Raw genomic sequence first — 17,770 nt, forward strand, 5'->3', positions numbered from 1 at the left:
AGGTGGCTCCAGAGGGGTTCTGAGGGTGTTTCAGGGGTCCTGTGGGTCCAAAAGGGGTCCTAGATGACCTTGAAGGGGCCCCAGGGTACTCTAGAGGGTTTGTTGGGGTCTTAAAGGGATCCTGGAAGTTCTTAAAGGGGTCCCATGGGGTTCTCAAGGGGTCCTGCGGGCCCTACAGGGGTCCTGGAAGGTTTTAAAGGGGTCCCAGAAGGCTCTAGAGGTGTCCTAAAAGGGTCCTGTGGGGCTCTAGAAGGAGCCTGCGGTTCTTAGAGAGGTCTTGGAAGGTCTTAAAGGGGTCCCAGTGGGCTCTAGAGGGGTCCAGAGGGTTGTAGAGGGGCCCTGTGGGTCTCGAAAGGGGTCCTGCAGGTCCAAGAGGGGTCCTAGAAGGCCCTAAAGGCGTCCTAAGGGGTTCTAGAGGAGACCTGAAGGTCCAAGAAGGATTCTAGAGGGCTCTAGAGGGGTTCTGGGTGTCTCTAGAAGGGTCCAGAGGGTCCAAGAGGGGTCCTGAGGGTCTCAAAAAGGGTCCAGCAGGTCCAAGAGGGTGCCTAGAAGGCCTTAAATGGGTCCCAAGAGGGTCTAGATGAGTCCAGGAGGTCCTGGAAGGCTTTAAAGGGGACCCAGAGGGCTCTTGAGGGGTCCTGGGAGTCCTAGAGGGGACACAGGTGGCTCTAGAGGGGTCCAGAGGGTCCTAGAGGGGTCTTTAGGGTCTCAAAAGGGGTTCTGCAGGTACAAGAGGGGTCCAGGGAGGCCCTAATGGGATCTCAGGGGGCTCCCGAGGGGTCCTGGACATCTTAGAAGGGCCTTAGGGGGGGGCTCAAGAAGGGTACTGGGGGTCCCTACAGGGGTCCTGAATGTCCTAGGTGGGTACTGGGGGGTTCTAGGCAGGTCCAGGGGCCTTAAGAAGGGTACTGCAGGTCTCTTCAGTGGTCCTGGGAGTCTCTAGAAGGGTCCAGAGGGTCCTAGAGGGGTACTGTGTGTCTTGAATGGGGTCCTGCAGATCCAAGAGGGTATCTAGAAGACCCTAAAAGTGTCCCAGCGGGCTCTAGAGGGGTCCTGGTGGTCCTAGAGGGGTCCTGGAAGGCCTTGAAGGGGCCCCAGGGGGCTCTAGAGGGGTCCTGAGTGTCATAGAGGGGACCTAAGGGGCCCTAGTGGGGTCCTTGGGGTCCTAGAAGGGTCCTGGAAGGCCTTAAAGGGGTCCCAAGGGGCTCTCGAAGGGTCCTGGGAGTCTTAGATGGGTCCTGGGAAGCTCTAGAAGGGTTCTAGCGGCCTCTAGTGGTATCCTGAAAGACCTAGAGGGGTCCTGCAGGCCCAAGAGGAGTACTGGGAGGGATTAAAGGGATTCCAGGGGGCTCTACAGGGGTTCAGATGGTCCTAGAGAGAACCTGGAAGGCCTTAAAGGGGTCCCATGGGGCTCTAGAGGCGTCCTGGGAGTCCTAGATAGGTCCTGGGAGGCTCTAGAGGGGTCCTGGTGGTTCCCTAGAAGAGTCCTGGAGTGCCTCAAAGGGGTCCCAGGGGGCTTTCAAGAGGTTCTGGGAATCCTGGATGGGTCATGTGTGGCTCTAGAGAGGTCCAAAGGGTCCTTGAGGGGTCCTGTGGGTCTCAAAAGGGGTCCTGCAGGTCTAAGAGGGGTCCTAGAAAGCCCAACAGGGGTCCCAGGGAACTCTCGAGGGGTCCTGGTGGTCCTAGAAGGGTCCTAGGTGGAACTAGAAGGGTGCTGGGGGTCCTTACAGGAGTCCTGGAAGGACTTAAATGGGTCTCAGGGGCTCTAGAGGGGTCCTGGCAGGTAGTAGAGGGGACCTAGGGGGCTCTACTGGGGTCCTTGGAGTCGTAGAAGGGTCCTGAAAGGCCATAAAGGGGTCCCAAAGGGCTCCTGAGGAGTCCTGGGAGTCTTAGATGGGTCCTGGGAGGCTCTAGAAGGGTCCTGATGGTCCTAGAAGGGTCTTGGGGGGTCTCTAGAGGGGTTCTAGCGGCCTCTAGTGGTGTCCTGAAAGACCTAGGGAGATCCATCAGGCCCAAGAGGAGCCCTGGAAGGCCTTAAAGGGGTCTCAGGGAAATCTAGAAAGCTGCGAGTCCGAAAGGGGACCTTTGGAAAGGTGGCTCCAAAGGGGTTCTGAGGGTCTTTGAGGGGTCCTGTGGGGCTCTACAGGGGTCCTGCGGGTCCAAGAGGGATCCTGGAAAGCCTTAAAGAGGTCCCAGGGTGCTCAAGAGGATCATGGGGTTCTTAGATGGGTGCTTGAAGGTTCTAGAAGGATTTTGCTGGTCCTAGAAGGGTCTTGGGGGGTCTCTAGAGGGGTTCTAGTGGCCTCTAATGGGGTCCTGAAAGATCTAGAGAGATCCATCAGGCCCAAGAGGAGTCCTGGAAGGCATTAAAGAGGTTCCAGGGGGCTCTAGAGGCATCCTGGGAAATTTAGATAGGTCCTGGGAGGCTCTAGAGGAGTCCTGATGGTCCTAGAAGAGTCATGGAGAGCCTTAAAGGGGACCCAGATGGGTCTCGGGGGGTCCTTGGAGTCCTACAGTGGTCATGTGGCTCTAGGGGGGTATAGAGGGTGCTAGAGGGGTCCTGTGGGTCTCAAAAGGGGTCCTGCAGGTCCAAGAGGGGTCCTAGAAGGCCCTAAAGGGGTCCTGCACATCTTAGAAGGTTCCTAGGGGGCTCTAGAAGGGTCCTGGGAGGATCTAGAGGGGTCTTGGAGGTCTTAGAGGGGACGTAGGGGCTCTAGTGGGGTCCTTGGGGTCCTAGAAGGGTCCTGGAAGGCCTTAAACAGGTCACAGAGGGCTCTAGAGGGGTCCTGGGAGTCCTAAAGGGGTCTTGGAATGCCTTAAAGGGGGGGTCCCAGGGGGCTCTCAAGGGGTCCTAGGAGTCCTAGAGGGAACATGGGTGGCTCTAGAGGGGTCCAGAGGATCCAAGAGGGGTCCTTTGAGTCTCAAAAGGGGTTCTGCAGGTCCAAGAGGGGTCCTAGAAGGCCCTAAAGGTATCCCAGGGGGCTCTCAAGGAGTCCTGGGCATCCTAGAAGGGTCCTAGAGGGCTGTAGAGGGGTGCTGGGAGTCCCTATAGGGATCCTGAGGACCCAAGGTGGGTGCTGGGCAGCTCTAGATAGGTCCAGGGGCCTTTAGAAAAGTCCTGCAGGTCTCTACAGGGGACCTGTGGGGCTCTATAGGGGTCCTAGTGGTCCTAGAAGGGTCCTGGGGGTCTCTAGAGGGGTCTGAGGATTCTACTGGGTTCATGAAAGACCTAGAAGGGTCCTATGGGCCCAAGTAGGGTCCTGGAAGGCCCTAGAGGTGTCCTAGAGGGCTCTAATGGGGTCCTAGAGGTGTCCTGCACATCCCTAGAGGGTTCCTGGGTGGCTCTAGGGGACCCAGGACCCCCAAGACCCCTCTTAGACCTGCAGGACCCTTTTGAGACCCACAGGACCCCTCTAGGAAGCTCTAGACTCCTTGAGAGGCCCCCAGGACCCCTCTAGAGGACCCTAGAAGCCTTCTAAGATCTGCAGGGCCCCTCTAGAGACCCCTTTAGGGCCCTCTAGGACCCCTCTTGGACCTGTAGGACCCCGGTAGAGACCCACAGCGCCCCTCTAGAGCCCTCCAGAACCCCACTAGATACCCCCTGGACCCCTTTTAGGACCACCAGGACCCCTCTAGAGCCTCCCAGGACCCCTCTAGAGCACCCTGGGACCCCTTTAAGGCCTTCCAGCATCTCTCTAAGACCTGCAGGATCCTTCTAGAGCCCCACAGGTCACCTCTAAGACCCCTAAGTCCAGTCTAGAGGCTCCGGGGATCCCTTTAGGGCCTTCTAGGACCCCTCTTGGACCTGCAGGACCCCTTTCAAGAATCACAGAACCCCTCTAAAACCCCCTGGGACACATTTAAGGCCTTCCAGAACCCCTCTAGGACCCTCTGGACCCCTCTAGAGCCCCCTTAGGACTCCGTTAAGGCCTTCCAGAACCCTCTAGGACACTCAGGACGCCTCAACAGCCTTTGGGACCCCTTTCAGGCCTTCCAGGACCCGCAGGACCCCTCAAAGACCCTAAGAAACCATCTGGAGCCATCCAGTTTCCCTTTTGGTCTTCCAGGACCCTTCTAAATCTCCCTGGGACCCCTTTAAGGCCTTCCAGGACTCCTCTTGGGCACGCAGGACCCCTCCAGCCTCACTGCTTGGCCACGCCCCCCTTTTGGCTCCGCCCTACTTGGCTCCTCTCCTAACTTGATTCCACCCCTGCTTGACTCCGCCTCTTGATCGGCTCCGCCCCCGCTTTGGCCACGCCCCCGCCTGGTCATGTCCCGCAGCTTGGCCCCACCCCCTCAGCCCTGTTTAACCCGCCCCTATTTAATTCTGCCTCGTTTGGCTCCGCCCCTGAGTGGCTCCGCTTCCTGATTGGCTCCGGGTCCCGCATGACTCCGCCTCCGGCTCCGCCCTGCTTGTCTCGGCCTCCGATTGGCTCCGCCTCCTGATTGGCTCCGACTCCTGGTTGGCTCCTCTTCCTGGTTGGCTCCGCCTCCTGTTGGCTCTGCCACATGATTGGCCCCGCCCCCTTCCGGCCGCGCGGGCCCCGCGATGGCGGCCCGGGGCAGGTGCGGCGCGGTCATGGCGAGCGGCCGCCGGCAGCTCCTCCTGCTGCTGCTGCTGCTGCTGGCGGTGGTGTTGGGGCGGGCAGCGGCAGCGGCGGGCGGCATGCTGTACCCCCGCGACACCCCCTCCCGGGAGCGGAAGGAGCTCGGCGGCCTCTGGAGTTTCCGCGCCGACCTCTCGCCGCGCAGAGACGCGGGCTTCGTGCAGCGCTGGTACCGGCAGCCGCTCCGGCAGGTACCGCGGGGCACCGGGATGCTCTTTCCGCCCTTCCAGGGTCACCGGGATGCTCTTTACCCCCTTCCAGCGTCACCGGGATGCTCTATCCCCCATTGAGGGTCACCGGGATGCTCTTTACCCCCTTCCAGCGTCACCGGGATGCTCTTTCCCCGCTTCCAGGGTCACCGGGATGCTCTGTCCCCCCTTCCAGGGTCACCGGGATGCTCTATCCCCCCTTCCAGGGTCACCGGGATGCTCTTTCCCCCCTTCCAGGGTCACCGGGATGCTCTATCCCCCATTGAGGGTCACCGGGATGCTCTTTACCCCCTTCCAGGGTCACCAGGATGCTCTTTCCCCCCTTCCAGGGTCACCGGGATGCTCTATCCCCCCTTCCAGGGTTACCGGGATGCTCTTTCCCCCCGTCCAGAGGCACCAGGATGCTCTATCCCCATATCCAGAGGCACCAGGATGCTCTATGCCCCCCATCCAGAGGCACCAGGATGCTCTATGCCCCCCATCCAGAGGGACCGGGATTCTCTGCCCTGGGATGGGTTCCCTGCAAACTGTGCTTCCTTCCTCTCCAAGAGTTCCTTCCCTGAAGGCCAGCAGAGTGGCTCTCCTTTGCCCCCAGCCCTGCACTGAGTCTCCTCTTGCCATAAAGAGAGGTTCATTAAGAGGGTTTTTAATTACCCACCCACAGCAGTCTCTGAGGATCTCACTTATTTTCAGATGCCAGAAAGCAATGAATGAGCTACAGTCACCTTCAGCTGCCCTGGAAGTCACTGTGCTGCACAGCATTTACCTGTGTCAGCAGCATGGAAAAAACACAAACGCACCTGGAAAGGGCACTTTGATTCCAAAGTGTAGATAAACAAGTTCTAGTGAGACCAAAATCTATGATGAATTCCCTGAAAGAAAGAAGTGATGGTTTCTGTGTGTCCTTCATTTCTGTTTTAGCCCTTTGGCCAGATTTTTCCACATTGTGGAGGTAGAGAGAAGCTGAAGGACACCACTGTGCCAGAAGTTTTGCCATAAGCAAGAGGAATCCTGGTCCATGCCCTCACAAAGGAAGGCTTAGCTGTGTCTGCACAACCTACTTTAGACACCGGAGAATCTCCCTGAAGGAGACACACACATTGTGGCCGTCCCAGCCCAACGTTATCCTCTAACGGATGCTAAAATATCCACTTCACCAGCCAGGGATTTTCCTGCTGGGATTTTCTGATGTCCACTAATGGCATTGAGTTGCTCTGCAGTGCCAGTACGACTCCACGCTGAGTCAGCCGCACGCTCCTGGGTGACCGGACCCTCCCTGTTCCGCTTTCCATGGCCAGACTTCCTTCGGAAAGGGGAAGCTGCTGCAGGGCCCGTTTATACAACATCCTGAGTGCAGCAGGTGCTACGAAGGAACAGCTTTGTTGGGCAATAGCAGCCAGTTACCTCCGTGTTAAAGGGTTTACGACACTGCCTGCCTAGAATCTTTCTATTAAAAATAAGCAAGAGAACGGACTCTGCTGTAATCCTAAGAAATCAGTGTTGCTTTCAGGGAATGAGAAAGGCTGGGCTTATCCCAAACAGTCTCCATGAACGTTCCCTGGGGGATCTGGTCCAAAATCGCCCTGCCTCTCAGCACCCTCCTGGTGCAGCAATTGGGCTCCAGTGCCAGCGAGCTGCCCCCCAGCACCACGCACCAAGCGGCTGGAGCCGTGCTGGAGAAACCATATTTAGGGGGAAGCGCCCTGAAACATCAACCTGGTCATTTATTGCCCCTTCTTCTCTGAATCTGCAACACCAAAGGCATTAAAAAATCCTTTCTGTGTTATACATCAGGAAGGGAAGAGAGATGAGCAGCAGCTTCTTGTAGGCACGGGCAGGTTCCTGGGTCTGATACTGATTAGAACTTGTATAGGATCTCTGGCAGACCACAGTAGTTTCTAAGCAGGTTTTCCCAAGTATTTCCACTTGGCAAAGGGATTGTGGGGCTGTTGGTGGAAGGGAATGCCTCCAGCAGTACAGGCTGGACAGCTAAGAGAGTCAAATTCCTTTTCAAAATAATCTCTTCCCTTTCTTTCTGTGCAATTCCTGCCAGACTGGTCCTGTGATTGACATGCCAGTGCCTGCCAGCTTCAACGATATCACTCAAGATCCCAGCTTGGAGAACTACATCGGCTGGGTTTGGTATGAGAAAGAAGTGCTGCTTCCTCGGCGCTGGCTTCAGGACGACGTCCCCACCAGAGTGGTGCTCCGTTTCGGTAGTGCCCATTATTACTCCATTGTGGTACGTTGCACGGGAAATGGTCCGTGTGTTTCCAAAATCAATGCTGCACCGAATTCTGTCCCGGGGCTTCGTCAGCAAACACACCTCTGCCTGGGTTTTAGAGCAGTTTGCTGTTTTCTTGCCTCTTGGCTTTTTTTCTACAGCCAAAAACTTTGCTGTGTTTCCCAGCTCTCTCTTCTCCGACCCCCCAGTATCGAGACTGGTGGCTAAAACGTTTCTTTGCTAGACGATCTGGTCTAAACTCTGTCTTTCGGTGACACTTGTATGTGACCTGTAATGGAAGGGCTGCCACATTGAGCGCTGAAGGAGCAAGAGCCCAGAACAAGGTTCAGTGTTACTGGAACCCCAGCTGCCTTTTGCTGGGCTCCTTTTCCTTTCTCCCTGCTGTGTTCACCCCAAAACCCAATAGCCTTGTCTCATGGACTCACCCGTGTCTTCTCTTGCAGTGGGTCAATGGAGTCCAAGTCGTGGAGCATGAAGGGGGGCACCTCCCTTTTGAAGCAGACATAAGCAGCATCGCCCGAAGCAGTCCGGAGGTTCCCTGCCGCATCACTGTTGCACTCAACAACACTCTGACGCCCTATACTCTGCCTCCGGGGTCAATCCAGTACATGACTGACAGTACAAGGCGAGTGGCTAAAGCTCTGTGCTGCCGAGCTTCCGGGGCAGAAGGAGTGGGAATTTATTTGGCTGCTGGTTGGTAATAACCTCAGAGCAATTCCCAAAGGATGAGTTGTATTTATAGAATCACAGAATCATGGAATGGTTTGGGTTGGAAGGGACCTTAAAGCCTATCCAGTCCGACCCCTTGCCATGGGCAGGGACACCTCCCACTGGATGAGGGGCTCCAAACCCCATCCAACCTGGCCTGGAACCCCTCCAGGGATGGGGCAGCCACCACTGCTCTGGGCAGCCTGTTCCAGGGCCTCCCCACCCACTCTGACTGTGAAGTTTCCTCCTTCTGTCCAGTCTAAATCTGCCCCTCTCCAGTTTATCCCCATTGCCCCTCGTCCTATCCCCACAACCCTTTGTAAAGAGTCCCTCCGAGCTTTCTCGTAACCCCTTCAGGTACTGGAAGCTGCTCTAAGGTCTCCTCGGAGCCTTCTCTTCTCCAGGCTGAACAACCTCAACTCTGTCAGCCTGTCTTCATATGGAAGGTGCTCCAGCCCTTGGATCATCTCCATGGCTGCCTCTGGATCCGTTCCAACAGCTCCATAACTTCCTTATGTTGAGGATTCCAGAATTGGACCCAAGAGTCCAGGTGAAGTCTCCCAAGAGAGGAATAGAGGGTCACATTCACTTCCCTCGCCCTGCTGGCCACGCTGCTTTTAATGCAGCCCAGGACACGGTTGGTCTTCTGGGCTTTAAGTTCCCTTCCAAGCCAAGCTATTCTGTGATTTGATGATTCAGTGCTTGTTAACTGGTAGTTCCTTCAGTGCAGCAGCAGTCACCCACTGATCCATCCTGTTGCAAAGACTATTTTCCCAGCTACCATCTATTTTTCCACCTCTATTTTACATGGCAGCCCCATGCTGCCTTCAGTTCTTATGGAATGAAACCTAATATAGCTGTTTCTCCCATCTTCCTCACTCAGGTATCCCAAGAACTATTTTGTACAGAACATCAAGTTTGATTTCTTTAATTACGCTGGAATCCATCGCCCCGTTGTGCTTTACACCACTCCTTCTGTCTACATAGATGATATCACTGTGACAACCGCTTCATCAGAGAGCATTGGTAGGTCCTGAGCAATTGCAGCAGCTGCCTCGGGCTCCAAATGGAGATGACGAGGGCAGCAGGGAAAATAATAACCTGCAAAATAACCTGGAAAGGTCCAATTGGATTTGTTTCATAGTGGCTTTCTCTTGAACCTGAGCTGGTTTATTGCTCAGCTCAGCAGCTGCAAGAATGCAGTAAAGATTTCGGAAGCAAGAAGAAAAAGCTAGTGCTTGCAAGAGGTTGAAGTGAAAGGATGAAAGGTGTTTCTCAAAGTACAAGTTCTCAGTAGGAGCAGTTTTACTGCCCCTGAAAGCAGGATTATCTCTGAGTAACAAGTTGTGTGATACACAAATCTTGCTGGAAACTCCTGGATCTCAAGTCAGATCATGCTTCTTACGTTTAATTTATGCCACTCTATTCTTCTTCATCTCCCTCAATTTTTAACGCTGCCATTTGTGCAAACCCTCCAACGTTCGGTGCCTGTATTTTTCCTTTCCTGGCAGTTTATGATTTTCTTTTGTTTCCTTTGAACAAGCAATGGTACAATATCAGGTGTCGGTTGTCGGCAGCACAAGCTATGACTTGACCTTGAGTTTACGTGACCAAGAAGGGAAAGTGGTTGCTACAGGCGATGGGCCACATGGAGAGCTGAAAGTCCTGAACCCAAACCTTTGGTGGCCTTACCTGATGCACGAGAACCCTGGATACCGTTACTTCTTAGAGGTAACAGTGACGTTTCTTCCTTTTTGTGTGTTTCCTCTGTCTAACAGGGTTAAGGAACTGCCGTGTGGCGCATCTTCCATGCTCATCTTCTCCCACAGATTCTGTTCACATGTCCAGAGTGGCCTTGCTAATTACACAGTAATTAAATCCAGCTTTGCCAAATTCCTGGATGCTGAACTGAAAGGTCTGTCAGTGAGAAGAGGGTTGTTCCTGGAGCACTTGCAAGCACGCTGAGATGCTTGTCTTCCACATTTAGGGCCTAATCCATCCTTTGAAAAAGGACCGTTTGAGACAATCAAAGGGACAGGATATGGTGAAAGCTGAGCAGAGTCTCTGAGGAGCAAGTTGCTGATCTCTTCCATGTGCTTTGCCATGCAATGAGCTTTCTTCTTCTTCTGCAAGACAAGTTCAGTTTCAGTAGCACAAGCCTGGAAGACTGTGAGTTAAGGATGAGTAGTGGTGATGATTAGATGGAGAAAGTAGGGCAGATCAGCTGCTAGGAGTTTCCTGAGGCTCAGGTTTGTAGCTCCTGTGAGTAGATGACATTTCAGTCCTTGCCTGGTAGCCAGAATTGTATCTGGGAGGATGAGGTGGTCCAGATGAGTAAAAGAATAGGGAAAAGAAACTGCAGCTCTTGGGGTAAACAAACCCTCAAAAGCTCATCCAAGGTTCGTTCTTCACCCTTCAGCTTCGCCAGCGAGGATTTCTATTTTCTGTTTAGTCAGACCTTGCTCTTTCCTTGAGGAGGCATTTGGGGACCACAAGAATTGGCTGAAACAGCGCTGAGGAGCCAGCAGCTTGCAGAAGCAGGGATGGATGGTCAGGATGGCACTTACAGACAAGGAGAAGGGAGAACAGGGCATTCTTGCGATGCTCAGCACGTCACTTGTGTCTCCCTTTTGGAAATCATAGAATCATGGAATGGTTTGGGTTGGAAGGGACCTCAAAGCCCATCCAGTTCCATCCCTGCCATGGGCAGGGACACCTCCCACTGGATCAGGGGCTCCAAGCCCCATCCAACCTGGCCTTGAACTCCTCCAGGAATGGGGCAGCCACCAGTGCTCTGGGCAACCTGGGCCAGGGCCTCCCCACCCTCACAGCAAAACATTTCTTCCTTAAAACCCAGGTGAAAATGCAGGCACAGGCGAACGGGGCATTGCTGGAGGACGTGTACACGCTCCCGATCGGCATCCGCACCGTCCACGTCACCAGCACGCAGTTCCTCATCAACGGCAAGCCTTTCTACTTCCACGGCGTCAACAAGCACGAAGATGCAGACGTGAGTGTGTGGTGCCAGTGCTCGGGGGGCACCTAGTGGCACTGGGGTAGCACCCGCTCCTGCTTCCCTTCTCCACCCAGTGGTTGGTTCCCAATGCCAGTGGTTGAACTAGATGACCCAGTGGTCCCTTCCAACCTAGTGATTCTATGATTTGATTATTAAGCAGGTATTCCTTTAATAAATGACACCGGGGTACACAGAGGGTAACCCACCTAATGTGTCCAGCTATTGAGACTGGTTACATGACTTTTATACTGGTTAAACGTATGTATTCTTATCATTTCTGGGAAATACTAATTAAACATACATATCCATATAGATTACCAGAAACATGTAACATGTCCATTGTTTTTCCATAATTTATCACCCGCTCTTGTACGCACATCACAGGTTCTTTGTGTCTTCAGAAGCCTCTGGTGGTCTTTAACTCATCTCCTTCCTCATTGTGTCAACTCCATAAGCTCAGGTCTGTCCTTTGTTCCTGCTACAGGACTGCCCTTTCGATTCTTAATCCTTGTTTCAGCTAGTAAACGAGATAAACTCCTGTTACATATTCTTTCTAAGCTGGCCAAGGTTTGATTCTTACTCATTCCTTCCTTCCCTGGGGCTGAGGGTGCATGTGGCAGCTTCCCTCAGAAATCAAACTTCGCATGGAGAGCAGGTGCAGCCCCGGTGGGCAGCAGCAGTGCTGGCAGCTTGGCCACAACCAGCGTCCCCTCTGCTTCTCCAGCCACCCCGGGGCCGAGCGTGTGTGTCAAGTGCCCCTCAGAAATGGTGTGATGAAAGGGTTCTCAGGCACTGGCAGAGACTGCCCAGGGAGGTGGTGGAATCTCCAGCCCTGGAGGGGTTCCAAAGATGGGTGGATGAGTTGCTGAGGGATTTGGTTTAGTAGTGGACAGGTACGGCTGGACTCGATCTGAAAGGTCTTTTCCAACCAAAGGCTTCTATGGTGTCTCTCTCTCTCCCCCCCACCAGATCCGTGGCAAAGGCCTCGATTGGGCTCTGATCATGAAGGATTTCAACCTGCTGCGCTGGCTGGGGGCAAACTCCTTCCGCACCAGCCACTACCCCTACGCCGAGGAGATCATGGACCTGTGCGATGCCTACGGCATCGTGGTGATCGACGAGTGCCCGGGAGTGGGGATTAAAACAGCGTAAGCACTTGCTCAAAGACACTTTCCCTTTTTTTCTGTGCTCATCCCTGCCGCAGCGTCCCCCTCCCATCCCGCAGTGCCCGTTGTCCTGATAACGGGAGTACTTTGCTCTATTTAGAAATCAGCTCGTTGCGCCACGCGTGCCGAGTGAGGTTGGGCAACCAGAGGGCATTTTGCCATGTGGCCATGGTGTCATTTGGCCTGGCTCGATTAACGAGCCCAAACCACAGCCCTGAACTGTGCAGCAGCTTTGGGGAAACAGGGCAAAACCGTGTCAAGGTTCAGCTCTGCTCATCCACCCCAGGGGCTGGAATTTCCCCAGGGAAAAGGGATAGATTTTATACCCTCTCCTCACCGGGTCTCACTTCCTTTTGTCTTTAAGCGAGAGCTTTGGGAACAAGTCCTTGCAGCATCATCTTCATGTGATGGAGGAGCTGATCCGCAGGGATAAGAACAGGCCGTCAGTCGTGATGTGGTCAGTAGCCAATGAGCCAGCGTCGGAGCTGGCCCTGGCGGCTTTCTACTTTAAGTAAGTGTATCTGCTCGTACATAGCGCCGAGGCTTCAATCTTGGCAGACAATGAGTCTTCTTCCTTTGCAACAGCACAGAGGAGGAGTAAAGATGGGCAGTAATTTTTCTAGGAACCCTGAAACAGTACCCACAGATGCAAACTAAATGCGTAACTGATGCTTAACACATCAACTGATGCTTAACAATTGTCTCAGCCTGTAGGTTTTGAACCAGTAAGGCTCTGCAAAATTACCAGGAGTCCCTTCATTCTGAGCATCTCCCCATGACCTAAGGGTCAAGCAAAAGCAGACCTGATGGGAACAGGATATTCGTTGTTACCAGTGGAGGATGAATACTCAATTCTTTGAGAATTACAGCAAAGCTGCAAAATAATTGGTCTTTAATTCTGCAGACAAGATTCTTCAGTTAGTGCTTGTTATTTGTTCTGCAGGGGATTGTGACACCCCACTGCAAAGCCACGGCTTTGAGTCCCTACAGACCCCTCGGTTATATTTTTAAAGAGATTTAAGCTTTGAGTAGCCAAGAGTCATCTCTGTAAGGGGGAACAGGCTGTCCCTAGAAGCTGCAACTGCATGAAGACTGCATGAAACTGAATTTTCATTCCTCAGAATGACCCACCACCCTCCTGCAATGTCACGGTAGCAGCAGAGCTTGACCCTCTCATTCTCTGTCTCACCCTGTTCAGAGTTTCCCGAAAGCAGCCATGCCCACCGTGCCACAGGGCTGGGGCCTCGGCCTCGGCCAGTTGTAGGAACACAGCCCAGGAGTTGTGCAGGGACCTCCCATTACCCTTGTCACACTTTTGTCTCCAAACACATTGTCCCTTCTCCAACTTCTAAGCTGCACTAACAGCCTTTAACATGCCCGTGTTTGGGATCCCTCCACTCCGGGCTTTTTTCAGGTGGGATATCAACCAGCTTTGTGACAGTGGCTTTGCCGTGATATTTATGCTCCTCCAGAGCTGGCTGGGAGTAGAGGCGCTTCATAGCAGATGAGCAGCCAGGATCCTGCAATGTTTGACTAAAAATACGCTGCTAAATCAAAAGCAGCTCCAAATGTCTGAGGGGGGGAGGACAGCGAGCTTGCAGAAATGGGGCTATGCTTCTTCACGCTGTTGTTCAACTCTTGCTTTACTCTTTGCAAACAGGACAGTGATAGCTCACACTAAAGCTCTCGATCCCTCCAGACCAGTAACCTTTGTGACAGATGCTAATTACACTCTTGACCATGGTGTAAGTTTACTTTATTTTCTACCTTTTGTTTTTAATTCATTATTATGTTTTCTCTTCTTGTCATTTGTTTCACAGCCCTTTCCCCCTGCCCCCTCCCCACGTTCACTGGAGGTATTTAACAGGGAGAGACAGAAGAAAACTTATTTTTTCCTAGTACAAAGCCCTTATCCTGTTTCTGTAATCCAGCTGAAAACAAAATATCTGTGAGATGTTTTCTTTGTTTTAAGAGAAATGTGGGAGACTGGAGCTAACCTTGTCAAGCTTTGCTGTTCAGTTGATGGGGTTTACTAATGCTGAGGCTTTGCACTTGCACTTAAACCAAAGCTTAAACCTCTTTAAAATTCTAACAGCCTTGTGGAAGTCTAAAGGAAGGAAGCTTTGCTCTAATTCCCTGCTTTAAACTGCTCTAGATCTTCTTTAAGAGATGTCTGTTCATGTTGAATAAGCTAAAAGCTGTTCCAGCTTCATCGTTATGGTCCCAGAGGTGCACAAGTAGCCTAAGGGTCCTTCTCTTGGTTGTCTATTCCTTGAGGTGGCCCTAAGCTCCCACAGACCCTGACACCCCATCTTCTGCGCAGACCCAGGACAACAAACCCAAAGAACAGATCTCTCACACTGACGTGTTATTAGAGCTTTTTTTTTTTCTTTTTATTACAAAACATGTTAAGAGAACATTGAACAAGTTACAGACAACATCACTTTAGTGGGCTTTGTGCCCTTTGATCACACCGTCCATGTGGCAGAAATGGCATCAACTTGCTTAGGCTCAGTATTGCACCATCGATGCACAAATTTAATTGCTAGTCAAAATATTTGACCGCTAACTCGATAATCACATTCCAGTACTCAAAAAAAAATCCATCTGAATGTACCAGCAAGCCAGAGACATCTTGGAAACCCAAAAACTTCTAACAAACCTGAGGATGCAATGGGTTGATCTTGTCTAACTCATTGCTGTGACCCTAAGGCTGTAAGGAAAGAATCAAATTAATGTGCCAGTAGCTTATTAAATTTACCCAGTGTTTTTTCTGGGAAAGCCTGAGTGATGTGGGAAAAGACTTTATACTATGCGTAGTAAAACTAGATTCCAAGAAATGAACCAAAAGGAGGATTTAGCTTTACAGATGAAGGTTGTCTACTTTGAGCTCTGTGACAAAACCCTCTCACCTTGTTGTCCCTAGGCTCCTTACGTGGATGTAATTTGTGTAAACAGCTACTTCTCCTGGTATCACGACTCAGGCCACCTGGAAGTTATTCCACTGCAACTCACAGCACAGTTTGAGAACTGGTATAAAACCTACCAGAAACCCATTATCCAGAGTGAATATGGAGCAGATTCAGTTCCTGGACTTCACAGTGTAAGTGTTGTAGATGCCTGGCTGGAAAAAAGCACCGCTTTTCTTACAGGGTTAGGAAAACCCAACTAGGAGGGATGGATACCATTGTCCCGACTGCTTCTGAGATGCATTAGCTTATAAGTGTCCAAAAGACTCCAGGATGGTAATCCTGCTTCACTGCAATCGGTGAGCCCCGCCACTGCCCCACAAGGGTTAGATTTTTACCTACAGAGAGGCTGGTAGCTTTGAGTAAAAGTTCTGAGAGCTGTGAAATCTGTAGAAAATGCTTATTTGGAAGCTAGGAGACTGGAGAGGGGATGTTCATCCCATGCTGCTGTCCTGCACAGAGGGAGTGGTGCTCCTACACCTGCAGAGGTACAGAGGCAGCACCATTACCAAGCAAAACCCCAGCCTCCCCCAAGGGTATCTGGAGTTAGGTTTGTATTTCATGTGCTTTTCCTTGTAATTTCAGTAGGTGCCAGCCTTGACGGAACAGCCAGGGCTAACGCAGCAGCAGGGAGAGACCAAGCCCTTGTAAAGCTTGTTTTCAGAGCAGTAAATGGGAAAGCTCCGAGGAGACCTTACAGCGACCTTCCAGTGCCTGAAGGGGCTGTGAGAAAGCTGGGGAGGGACTGCTTACAAAGGTTTGGAGGGATAGCACTGGGGGCAACGGGTATAAACTGGAGACGGGCAGATTTAGACTGGGCATAAGGAGGAATTTCTTCACCATGAGGGTAGAGAGGCATTGGAACAGGTTGCCCAGGGAAGTGGTGGCTGCCCCATCCCTGGAGGTGTTCCAGGCCAGGTTGGATGGGCCTTGGGCAGCCTGAGCCAGTGGGATGTCCCTGCCCATGGCAGGGGGGTTGGAACTGGATGATCTTTAAGGTCCCTTCCAACCTGAACTATTCTAAGTTAACGTATGGAGTCTTTGCCAAGATTAACTGCCCCCTTCATTCAAGGCCATGTCTTTTTCCTGGCTGCAGGATCCCCCTCTGATGTACAGTGAGGAATACCAGAAGGCCATGCTGAGAGAGTACCATTCCGTTTTTGATAAAAAGAGGAAAGAGTACGTGATTGGGGAGCTGATCTGGAATTTCGCTGATTTCATGACTAATCAAGGTAAGCTTGTATTTATATTCTAAATAACTCTCCCTGTTTATGATACACGAAGAATATTGTGCCACGGGGTAGGACAAAAGGGCCCTCTGTTCACCAAGACGAAGCACGTCCGGGTTCTGTGACAAAGTCCAGTGTGAGCACAGGCGAGAGGGAAGGTCCTGCCTGTATTTAATGCATCCTCTCTCTGCAGCCTGAGCTCTCAGGCCCTCTACCTGTACGGACACTCCCCAGAACACAGCACTATGCATGAGGGCAGCTGGTGAGCAGAGCTAAATGACTTTATTTCTTGGCCATCCTCAGTTCTGAGCTCCCGTCAGGCTATTGGGAAAGTGTCTCATTGCTTCCTAGTTCATCTACAAGCACCTTAGTACCAGAGCACCTTCAATCATGTCTTATTAACTAGGTAGTGGTTTAGCAACAGAGGACTGGATGCCGCGCTGATTGGCAGCTCTCTATCCCGTCACTATGTCCACTATTAATAAATAAGTGCATTTGTTAATTATTATTACTTATAATAAATAAGTACGGGGCATTGCTCACTCTACAGTCACAGAAAACCAAACGACTGCAGCTCAGGAGACTGACTAAAGAACCAGTTACACGTAAGCCACCCGCAGCGAGTTTGGGGTGTGAACAGTCAGCGTTAACGCCAGGCAGAGAAACACCATCACGAATAATCCATAGAGCACCGATAGAGCTGTGAGAAAGCTAAGTCAGCGCAGAGGAGTCAGGAGAGGAATATTAGTTTTAAGTAGGAGGGAGAAAACACGGACAAGTTCACATACGCAGATGCAGTTCCAGTCTCTCTGTGTGTTCCAACCGTCTTTTCTAGTTTCTCATGAACAGTAAAGTAGGCAAAAAGGGTCTGGACGCCACTAGAGGACAGAACAGTCACACAGTCGGTACTCAACATAGTCACCATCATATCTCAGGGCAGAACTGATGGCAGAAGGACCATCTGTAAATGTAATACTGCTGAAGTTCCTGAAGTAACCTGAATTAGTAACCTGGTAATAATCACCAGCTGTAAATACAACCATTTGCAGCTCTACTGCCCAGTTACACCAAGTCATCTTCCTAGGATGACACAAAGAACATCCGCCAAGTTCCCTGTTGTACCTGACGATGTGTAGAAGAAAGTGCTTAGGTCTCCTCCACTTAACCTAATCCAAGACATGCATTATAACAGTTCACAGCAGGGAATAGAAGAGCATTTAATATACACTTGCTTTATTTTATAAATTCTCTACAGGGACCACACGTGTTTTGGGGAACAAGAAAGGAATATTTACCCGGCAACGACAGCCCAAATCAGCTGCATTTGTGCTCAGAGAAAGGTACTGGAAGATTGCAAATGAATCGAGCTGTCTTCCTCCTATAATAAAATCGCATGCCCTCTTTCTACAGTGAAATCCAAACGGGTAGTGGCTGGGTACCCAGCTGAACGTGTTCATTAAATTCCTGTTTAAATGTTTATGCCTGACTCAAGTCTTGCAAGTCTAATGTAATTTCTAGTCTGCCTGAAGTAGTTCTATGGCACAAAGAGAATCGGAAATGCCAGTTTTCTATGCTTAGCTATGTCTGTAGGCTTCCTGTTTCCAGAGAGTGAACTGAATAT

At 51.7% G+C, this 17,770-nt stretch overlaps 1 protein-coding gene across 1 annotated transcript; it reads left to right on the top strand.

Annotated features, from left to right (window-relative positions):
• The first annotated feature begins 4,517 nt into the window (after nucleotides 1-4,517).
• On the top strand, nucleotides 4,518-17,626 carry GUSB (glucuronidase beta). Its single transcript, XM_054084807.1, has 12 exons — nucleotides 4,518-4,798; nucleotides 6,870-7,058; nucleotides 7,505-7,686; nucleotides 8,653-8,795; nucleotides 9,313-9,500; nucleotides 10,627-10,779; nucleotides 11,755-11,933; nucleotides 12,316-12,462; nucleotides 13,612-13,696; nucleotides 14,878-15,054; nucleotides 16,017-16,152; nucleotides 17,405-17,626. Exons 1-12 carry the CDS (start codon nucleotides 4,550-4,552, stop codon nucleotides 17,560-17,562), a joined length of 1,986 nt encoding a protein of 661 aa, XP_053940782.1. The 5' UTR covers nucleotides 4,518-4,549; the 3' UTR covers nucleotides 17,563-17,626.
• Nucleotides 17,627-17,770: the final 144 nt, after the last annotated feature.

Source organism: Cuculus canorus, chromosome 20, assembly GCF_017976375.1.
Source record: "Cuculus canorus isolate bCucCan1 chromosome 20, bCucCan1.pri, whole genome shotgun sequence".
Lineage (NCBI taxonomy): Eukaryota > Metazoa > Chordata > Aves > Cuculiformes > Cuculidae > Cuculus > Cuculus canorus.

Excerpts from the sequence above, each read along its gene's own strand:
- GUSB (XM_054084807.1), top strand. The coding sequence starts at position 4,550 with ATGGCGGCCCGGGGCAGGTGCGGCGCGGTCATGGCGAGCGGCCGCCGG. Across the intron at positions 7,687-8,652 it reads TACATGACTGACAGTACAAG|GTATCCCAAGAACTATTTTG; the intron begins GCGAGTGGCTAA and ends TTCCTCACTCAG. Across the intron at positions 10,780-11,754 it reads ACAAGCACGAAGATGCAGAC|ATCCGTGGCAAAGGCCTCGA; the intron begins GTGAGTGTGTGG and ends CCCCCCCACCAG.